The sequence below is a fragment of the Asparagus officinalis genome, chromosome 4, assembly GCF_001876935.1.
Source record: "Asparagus officinalis chromosome 4, Aspof.V1, whole genome shotgun sequence".
In the NCBI taxonomy this organism is placed as follows: domain Eukaryota; kingdom Viridiplantae; phylum Streptophyta; class Magnoliopsida; order Asparagales; family Asparagaceae; genus Asparagus; species Asparagus officinalis.
In genome coordinates, this window is record NC_033797.1 from 131,845,937 (window position 1) to 131,856,477 (window position 10,541).

At 39.0% G+C, this 10,541-nt stretch overlaps 1 protein-coding gene across 1 annotated transcript in view; it reads left to right on the forward strand.

Moving 5' to 3' along the window:
* LOC109839318 (metacaspase-1-like) overlaps nt 4,209–10,541 on the forward strand; it is a 17,947-nt gene continuing 11,614 nt past the window's right edge. The window contains exon 1 of the mRNA XM_020407747.1: nt 4,209–4,492. Within this exon, the coding sequence (XP_020263336.1) occupies nt 4,209–4,492 (284 nt within the window). The remainder of the gene's footprint in view (nt 4,493–10,541) is intronic.

The following is a 10,541-nucleotide window of genomic DNA, read 5'->3' on the forward strand; positions in this document are numbered from 1 at the left end:
TGCCAAGACACCTCTGGTGTCTTGCCGAGGCTCGGAACGTAGTTCTGCGCATCTTGTCCGTTTCAACCGTATCTTCGTCGTCCGAACTCGGAATTGTGCGATTCAAGATACATCGGAAAGCCATCAAGAAGATCTACAAGCTCCCATGATTGAATCATCTGTGGAGTGGACAGGACACGGGGGGTGTTTCGTCTTTCGTAAGTGACGCGGAGCTCCCGATCAGTTCGTGTTTTCGTTTTTCCGAAGTTTCGTTTCTTCGCATGGTTCGTTGACTCACTTCATGTGCTTGTCAATGTCGATTAAACTTTTGTGACTCCGATAGTAATGTTCACCGTCTTCTCTGTGCCTCGAGCTGCGTGTGAGGGCTCGTAGGCAATTTTAGACGCCTACAAGCAATACCCAAATAAACATACTCAACACTTTTACTAGTCATGTCATTTTTCTCTGAAATCATGCCACTTTGAAGCCAGTACTCGGAGCAACATGACAGCGCTTTTCTCTTTTTGCTCAACAAGTGGCATGCACCATTCATGAGGATGATAATTAAATTCATATGGAGGACCAGAAGTAGAGAAACTATGCTCCACCAAGTATATGGCCAAATCCTCCTCAACTAATTAAGAGCCCTCTCCTAGAATGGGCACACTAGAAGCAAGAAGAGAAAATTGATCACCTTCACTGAGAAGAACCTTTCGAGTGTTGATATACGCCGTGCAAATCTGGTGTTTATTGCCACTATAGATGTGTGTATCCTGGTACGTTCAGTTGACGGTTTAAGTTAGTTATGATATGCTCCATTCCCTCATTTTTGTTACTTTAGGTACGCGACTGTAACATCATTGTCGTCATCTAAATCCTGTCATTGAGAATTAAGATACGGCTCCAGCCTAAGAGGTCAATGGAGGGAGAGATGAGATAAGGAGTGACCTAAGAATGAAGGGAAGGACTTCTTCCATCTTTGTAAACATGAAGCACTCCACTTAGATGAGAGGGAAAGAAATGATAAAACTTAAGCTCTCATTTTGCATTATATATATATATATATATATTAAAGCTTCTTTTCATTAATTTCAACTATAGTATATCGGTTGACTAGAGCATTAGAGGGGCTTTGGCTGGGATATGGTCTAGAAACCTAGTTTTTCGTCATTCTTGTAACTATATATCAAGCTATCAGATCCCAACAATTCATAGATGAGCTATGTCGGCTACTCTTTATGGCGGCCAGCCACTCGTTCACCACTTCAACCTACTCAAACACTTGCTATATCTGAGTCATGCTTTCTTGGATCATGCCTTTCCAAAGCCACATGAAGCAATCCATTCCATTTTATCCATCATACCTGCTCCATTTAACCATCTATACAGTGAAATGCATATTCAAATCTAAAATCTCTTTTTTTGGGGTGGGGGCGGTTGGCTGTAATTCATTGGTGTATTTTGGGGATAAATTTTTTTAGGACTTGCTCTTTAATTAGTGTTATTCATCTGAACGTTGGAATTTGAACTTTCACTTTTGATGTTATTGGTTTGATGGATCACTAGCGTGATAATTATCCATTTGGGATAAGAGCTTTGCTATAGGGACCCAAAATATAGGACCAATAGGAGGGACAAGTGATGTGTCCCTCTCCTATTGTATAATGAGTTGGCCATCATTAATGATGGTCAACTCATTATCCAATAGGAGGGGGATGTAGGGTCTGATTTTGCTTATGTATACCAAGTGTAGGATCGTGACCCTTAAGAATAGAGTGCGCTCTTATAAAAATTTGTGGAAGCTTTACACTTAAACACTAGAAGGTGAGTTTGCAAAGTAGATTATAAATTACAAAGAAAGAATGATAATCTTAGAAAATGAACATCACAAACACAAGCATGTATACTGGTTTTACCTCCCTGGTGTACATCCAGTCCCCAAGCAAATTTCGCTTGAGAGTTTCCACTATGATTTTGAAACCTTACAAATTTAAAAACAAACCTGACCAATTTGCAAGACCATGCAAATTATAAACACAATTGATAAGACCATGTCAATTGCCACCCAATCTCTAAACCAAGAGATCAACCCTCTGAAACCCGAGAGAAATCATTTTTGAAGAAAGAACACAATTAATCCTATAAGCCTTGAATGTGTAGTGAAGTGCAGCACTGGTTTAGAATTCTTTTAACTCTCTGAATATTGCCTAAAATCTCTAAGAATGATTGAAACCAAGGCAATATCAGAAACTCTCCTTTTCTAAACACTTAGCATGAAAATCTGGAAAACTAGAGAGTGAATATGCACAAATGTTTGATCTTATGTGAATGAATTAGTTGTGCAAATTTCTGAACTTATAACCTATTTATAGCCATTGAAAAGACAAGTTTTCAACCCCTAAAAACGTACACAAAACGGCTATAAACAGTCACTTATTCAAAACCTGAAATCTGGAAAAACTGCATCTGTAGTCGACTTTAAGTCATACTAGTTGACTACACTGAGTCTAAACAGACTCTGTGAAGTCAAAAAATTGCTTAGTAGTCGACTACAAGGCATAGTAGTCGACTACACTGTAAACTCATAGATTCTGGAATTTTATTTTTAGTATTTTGACAGTAACTTTCTCATCCGATATCGGAATGATGTGATTTAAGATTTGTTGGAAAGCTCTTGAAGAAACCTACAACTTTGATCTTTTAAGTTTTCCAGATTCTAATTAATAAGGGGTATAAATAAAATATTTTAAGACTCACTTAATATCTATAAACTCTAATGGCTAACATAGAGGATTTCTATTGTTAACCAACACACTAAGCATGTGTTAGTGTGTTCTAATACTATGTGATACGGGTGTATCTTCTTCCCTGTCTCGGGAGCTTAGTGATCCTCATGGGAGCTTGAGGATAGATGATTCTCATTGTATCTTGAGAATAGAGTCGTGGTTAGAGCCAAAGAAGACGGCGAAAGAAGTCGGAAGAAGGGAAACGCAGAAGAACAGGGTAAACTGGCAGTTCTCTGTCCGGTCGACCGCGGAACACATGCCGGTTGACCGGACAACCCTGCAGGGCACAGGGAACAGAAAGTTCTCTGGCCGGTCGACCGGACCATGCTTGGCGGTCGACCGGATCGTGAATTCTGGGTTTCCTGTTTCGTTTTGGATTCTGTTCTGATAGGGACTCCTCTTTCTTTTGGGCTTGTTTATTTACAAGATTGCCACCCACGTTGTACCTGATATAAATAGGTTATTGTAGGGTTTCAAAAGAGAGACATGAGGGAGAGAGAAATTCTAATAATTGTATTAGGGGTTAGAGAGAGAGTTGAGAGGTTGTTCTCGATTCTAGTGAGATTGTGAGAGAGGGATTGTAATCTTTTCATACTCATAATCTAGAGAAGGTAATTTTCCTTCGCCATACTGAATTATTCTTGTGTTTTGGTCATCCTCTTCTCAACCCACCTTTTGGTAATTCCGCGACCAAAGGGTGCTCGCACGGCAACTCGTATCAAGTTGGTATCAGAGCATCAGATCCGGTGAAGGTGCATCCTGTGTATGGTCCTTACTCGGTCCTAATACAAGAAGCTTGGCGAGATCCTTATTTCATTAGAAGGAGTCCAGGATTTAAGAAAGGAGAAGATGGCTGAAGGAGATAATTCAGCGAGGATTGATGCATTAGAGAAGCAGATCAAGACGATAAGGTCGACGCTCACAAAACCCGTCAGTCTCATCCAAGGACGGAACGAAAAGGGGGAATCTTCTTCTAGGTCTAAGAAGAAACCTATAGAGTCCAGTGGAGAGAGCAAGCTTTCAGGCTTCGACGAGGAGGACGAGACCGTCAAGGCTGCACCGCATCAAGGGGGTAAGAATTCTTACCAGAATCTGAAGATTGATTTCAGAGTGGAGATTCCTATTTATGAGGGGAGTGTTGACGTCGAGAGGCTTGATGACTGGATCGAGCGGATGGAGACGTATTTTACTCTTTATGGCTATTCGTCAAAAGAGAAGATTGTGTTCACGACTTTGAAGCTTTCAGGACACGCGTTGACGTGGTGGAAATCTTATTGTAAGCAGGAGAAGAAGGCGGTGTCGTGGAACAAGTTCAAAGAGTTACTTAGGAAACAGTTCTATCCGGTGGGATTCCTTGAGGAGCGTTGGTACAAGTGGTATGGCTTGCGCCAAAGGGTCAATCAAACCATTCAAGAATACACTACGGAGTTCCAGCAGCAGGCAATGGTTCTTAACGTTGCGACAAGGGAATATTCCGTGTTCATGAAGTATATGGTGGGATTGAGCGATTACATCCGAAAGGAGATGAGGTTATTCACGATCGAGACTATTGCAGAGGCGAGCATGAAGGTCATTGCCATTGAGGGCAAGCAAAAGAAGAGCAACGAAGTAAAGGGGGATGCAAAGCAAGTTGGAGGTGAGTCTAGTGATTCTCAGTTTAAGGAGGAGAAGAAGAAGGGTGATCCAGGAAAAACAGGACTGATTTGTGGTCATTACGAGAAGACAGGGCACATAGCTGATCGGTGCTGGGAGAAGTATCATCATCTCAAGCCAAGGGGGTTGAAGAAGAAGGAGGAGAAAATGGCGTATGTGATAGCTTAAGGTCCGAAAGAAGTCCTGGGGATGACGGAACCCAATAGCAGTCTCAATCTTATGGCGGGGAAGCAGGCCACTAAAGAAGATGACGACCCGAGGGAGCAGCTCTTTGTGCTTAAGTTATAAGTAAAGACCAGTTTGGTTGATGCCATAGTTGATTCGGGCAGCGAGAAGAATTTGATATCCGAAGCCTTGGTTCAGAAGCTGGGTCTGAAGACGGTCAAGCATCTGAAGCCCTATCCATTAGGGTGGATTCAGAAGGAGGAGAAGCTAAGTGTAGTTGATCAATGCACTGTAAGATTTGTGCTCCAAGAGTCATATATTGACGAGGTCACATGCAACATAGTTCCATTGGATGTTTGTCAGATTATACTGGGCAATCCGTACTTATAAGATAGATATGCGATCTACAAGAGGCAGGCTCAGAAGTATACATTCACCAAGGGTGGTGAAAAGTTCATATTTCGTTCGGCATCTCTTCCAAGGGAGACAAGCTTAGGGACGGTGACGCGAGCGAAGAGGTTAGTGAATGTAAGCAAGAAGTTTGTCTCGCTGTGCATTAGACTTCCAGAAAAGCCATCGATGAAGGATTGCAACTTGGAGCGAAAAGTGACTACGACGAGATGCAGGATGAATGAGTTATTTCCGATCGGACGTCGAGATTAGATTCCTAGCAAGGCTAGGTGGTTCAGAAAAGGAGGAGGGGCTCGCGAGTTCCCTCAGCTTTAGTTCTAACTTGAACGGGACTTCAAGTTCCTAAAGGAGGGACTCATGATACGGGTGTATCTTCTTCCCTGTCTCGGGAGCTTAGTGATCCTCATGGGAGCTTGAGGATAGATGATTCTCATGGTATCTTAAGAATAGAGTCGTGGTTAGAGCCAAAGAAGACGGCGAAAGAAGTCGGAAGAAGCGAAACGCAGAAGAACAGGGTAAACTGGCAGTTCTCTGTCCGGTCGACCGCGGAACACATGCCGGTTGACCGGAAAACCCTGCAGGGCACAGGGAACAGAAAGTTCTCTGGCCGGTCGACCGGACCATGCTTGGCGGTCGACCGGATCGTGAATTCTGGGTTTCCTGTTTCGTTTTGGATTCTGTTCTGATAGGGACTCCTCTTTCTTTTGGGCTTGTTTATTTACAAGATTGCCACCCACGTTGTACCTGATATATATAGGTTATTGTAGGGTTTCAAAAGAGAGACCTGAGGGAGAGAGTGTGACGCCCCTGGGCTCACACAAGGCTGCAGTCCAAGGTGAAACCAAGCATGTCAAACCTGCTATGCACCACACCGTGCAATAACATGTTTCACCATCACAATTAACATCTATCTAGTAGAATCAACAACTGGTGTAGGTACAAAACAGGTAAGAGATAATACAAGGAATACTGATGAAATGATAATAGTCACATAAATATCTCATCATCCAACAATACAGAAATACATAGTCAAGATCTGAGTAGATAGACTGAAATACTCAACAAGTCTCAAATACAAATATCTGACGATAAGGAGATAAGGCTCACAGCCTTTACAACTTCTAGAATAATACCCTCAAATATCTAACCTCACTACAGTGGAGCCCAAAGAAAATAATACATAGCTAGAAAGTAAAGCTGAACACTAATGTGGTCCGCTATCAACCTGCGGCTCTCCGTGCTCCTGGCTCGTGACCTGAAAGGGGGAGGGACAACGAGCGTCAAAGCGCTAGTGAGTAACATCACAACCAACCCTAAGGGAAAAGGGCTCGTCGTACAAGAAAATACAGATAATATATAGATAATAGATCTAAAATCATTGATCCTACTAAAGAGGATTTTAGTATTTAGAAATTTACAACACGAGCGTAGGTACGTCGAGCGAAATAATCCAAACAAGGAAACCCTCATGTATATACCTTGTATCTCAAATTGTAAATCTCTAAACACCAAACCCGAGGTTCTAGTACAGAAACAATAAATCAAGAAATACAGCTAATCTCAGAACAAATTACAGTGCCATACCATAGCTAACATGAATGTCATGTTATTACTTACATAAGTGTCATGTCAACATCATGTCGTGAACTTCTATGAAGAAGTCATATGCAGGGTTAAGAACTATGTCCAAATCATGAACTATTTATGTCGTAGTTTTCCAAACTCATAGATTAAGTGGCAAATATCCAACACGAGGACTGGAATGAATTTATAGTCCAACACGAGGACTTCTATGGATTATAGTCCAACACGAGGACTTCTATGGATTATATAGTCCAACACGAGGACTGTGTGTTGGCCTTCTTGTTTTGATGATGTTTAACAAACAATTTACCACTAATGTTGTTTGTCTAGTATTTTTGTTTTCGTATTTATTGTAGACAAACAACGTTGTTGGAGGTTGGATGGATTGAGCCTACACGGATGATATCCAATGGAGGTTGGCGGAATGTCGGTGAAGTTTATGCAATTATATATATATATATATATATATATATATATATATATATATATATATATATATATATATATATATATATATATATATATATATATATATATATATATATCCTTTTCCTATTCTTATATATATTATAATTCTAGGGTTGGGGTTGGGGTCTAATCTTCTATGTTCTTCATTTCACATTAACATTATCTTTTGTAATTCGTTTTCCTTGGTATGTTCCGATGATCTTTGATTTGATGCGCTGCTATGTTAGGAGAATTGAAATATCTTTATTAGTCATGCTATTCTCTTACTTGAATCAAGAGGTTAAAGATAAATTACAAAATATCTTTTATAATATTTTTATTAGTCATGATATTGAATCAAACTTGATCGAATATCTAAACGAATAAAAAAAAGCAAATAGCACCCCTATACTTCATAATTCATATCTAAAACAGAATACTTTTATTTTGGTAACATGTTCAATATTTGCAGAAAATCTTTTAGAAACCGTGCTTTGCACGGGTTTAAATACTAGTTTAGGGAATGGAAGGAAGGGGAAAAATTCCCCTTCATTCCCTTCCCCTCCATTACACTCTAATTTGTGGTGTAAGACTTTGAGCCAAATTTTCCCTCTATTCCCCTCCTCTACCATCCTAAATGAAACTCACAAACAAAGTTAAAATAAAATTTCTCTTCCCTTCCCCCTCTCTACCCTCCATCCAAACAGGCCATTAAATTTTAAGGGATGGGATATGACCACGTAAGATTTCACTATTTTGAAGAAACTAACTATTGTCTTGAAAACCACTATTATGAAAAATCATTTTGATTCACTATTGATGCAATAAATTGGAAAGCAATATAATATGTTCTCCACTCAATACACGAGGTCCCTCAGGCGGGCTAGTATTGCCAATGACGTCCATTTTATTCTTTCCAAGTAATTAATAACACAAATTTGCTCCATCATAGAAAGAGAATATATGCTAAATTTTAAAAGAAAAAGGTATAGAAGGCCAAAAGCAGAGAAGTATTGACTCCAACGATTTCATGCATGTAAGCTTTGTTAACTAGTGGAGAGATTCTATCTCCACATTAACTGTTTAATGGTATTTTTAATTTATATATTATAAAGTGATAGATTCAGGTCGACTTGCACTTTGTAACTTTTTAAAGTACTATTATATATAACGTCACATGTATATTTCAGTTAATTTTATTCCAATATCATGTTAAATACTATGGTAGTTGAATGGTTCTAATATGGCTCCTATGGTCTTGAGTTCGATACTTAGCAAGTTTATAAAGAAAAAAGAAAGATTTAGACATAAATTACGGTGAATTTTAGAAAGGAAAGTTATACATACATTAAATTTTAGATTTTCACAATACCCTTAACTCATAAATCACTAATTTGATACTAATTTATTAAATTATTCAAATCGTTATTAGGTCCTCCAATTCTTATATCTTGTTATTGCTTCACTTTAATTGAAAGATTAATTTGAAAGCAACTTATAAGAATTGTGGGATATTATAGCAATGTTAATTGTTTGAGAGACTGATTTTGAAATGATTTTTAAAATTTGAGGAAACCTAATAACAGTTTCAATGATTTTATGGAGTACTTTGAAAATATTGAAACTTATATATACCGGTATAAACCTTAAAATTTTTACCATAAAACTTTAAACATAATCTACTACAATCAATAAAATTAAATGAATCAATATATAAGGAATCCAAATTCAATTTCCTGCCTTATTGCAAAATAAGAAAAGAAGAGGACGAAAAAGAAAAATAAAAAGGAAAAACTAATATCACTTCTCAAAATTGTATTACAAGAGCTTGATATATTTTGTTGGCCCTAAGTACAAACTTTGTATATTTTTCTTATTTCGGCGACAAGAAGGTATTAAGTGCAACGCAGTGACAACAAAACCATTTTTTTAACAGGAGTAAAATTTTCTAACGAGATCACTTCACATAATAAATCACCTATGTTTTATTTAGCTGAATTGATCTGATGTGGCAAATGTTAAGCAATATCTTAACCGAATAGACTCCTTTTGAGCTCTAATTCGGGAAAAAAAATCCTCATTGATCCCCATCTTTTTGAACCCTAATTTGGATGAACCATATCCAAATTTGCCCCCATGGGGAAGAATACCCAATTTGATCCTCAATTTTAATGGATCTTACCCACTTTTAATCCTAGGAGAAAGAAGAACACTCAATTTGATCCCCACAATTTTAGATCTAATTTGAATGGACAACACCGAATTTTAGTCATAGGACGAAAAAGAAGACATTCCCAATTTTAATGATCACACCCAAATTTGATCCTAGGAAGAAGAATAACACCTAGTTTGATTCCTATCCTTTTGAGCTCTAAGTTTAAGAAAAGGGAAAACCTTTTTAGTTGAAACAAATAATTCCAACTGTTTACGTCAGAAAGTTAACTGTATGAGTAAGTGAATTTTTAGAGGAGTTTAGAGTCCTGTAATCCTCCTTGATGGCTGACAAATCAAAAGGAAGCGAATTTCTACATAGATAACACCCGTTAGAGGGTTGGAGATGATTTCTCCGGTGTGTCCTCGGAGGTTCAAGTCGGTGATAGATTTAGCAATTTTGGTAAATGCAGAATCCAATTTCAGGACGTTGTTCAATGTTCTTATGTACCTTCATATAGTGAGGATTGCCCACTGGTTAGTAATTTGACCGGGTAGGTTTAATCGGTCGATCAGACCGTATTTTACACGCATTAGCAGCCGATTGAATGAGTCACCTTTGAGTTTAAGGCGACGGTGACAGAGTGGCTGAAGTGCTGGTGTTGTCCGAGGAGTTATCATGAGGCTCGAGAAGTCATAATGACTTTGGCCATACATTAAATGCAATGACAACCGAGCGGCGAAGTATACATTGCTGAAGCTGATATGTCATTTCGTTGACCGTGACATGTCATAGTGCGAGTCCCAGTAAAAAATGCCTTTTGCCTCGGACTTGGATTCTTCTAACAGATCCCGGCTTGAAGATGCCTTTCATCTCGGCGATGCTCACCCTCGGATCGGGTTTTTAGATTTATAGAACACAACTAGTTAATTATGGTAATGGTACGTGGCTGCTGACTCTTAAGAGCTTGTTAGACTTAATAATTCTCAAGATATAACACCAACTATATGACTCATACTTATGATATTTAGTCGCTGGAAAATTTATTAAAAAATATATATATATATATACATTGTTATGAAGATGTCCCGCTTTATATACCTCGTCTTCGTTGGTTCTCGGCATCCTCGCCTACGCGTTAATGTCGCCCGCGTCACGATAGAAGTCTACGAACGCTCCGCGTCTTGTTATGTTACCCCTCAGACAAGCGATAGCAAGACCCGCATCGACCCCTCTCGTCCATCAACCACCAGAATCTCACCGTCAGTAATCACCAACCAACCCACCCAATTCTGCTCCTGCGGATCATCACACACATCCTCAACCACTCCGAAAATTTTCCAGAACCAAAGCGTCAACAAATA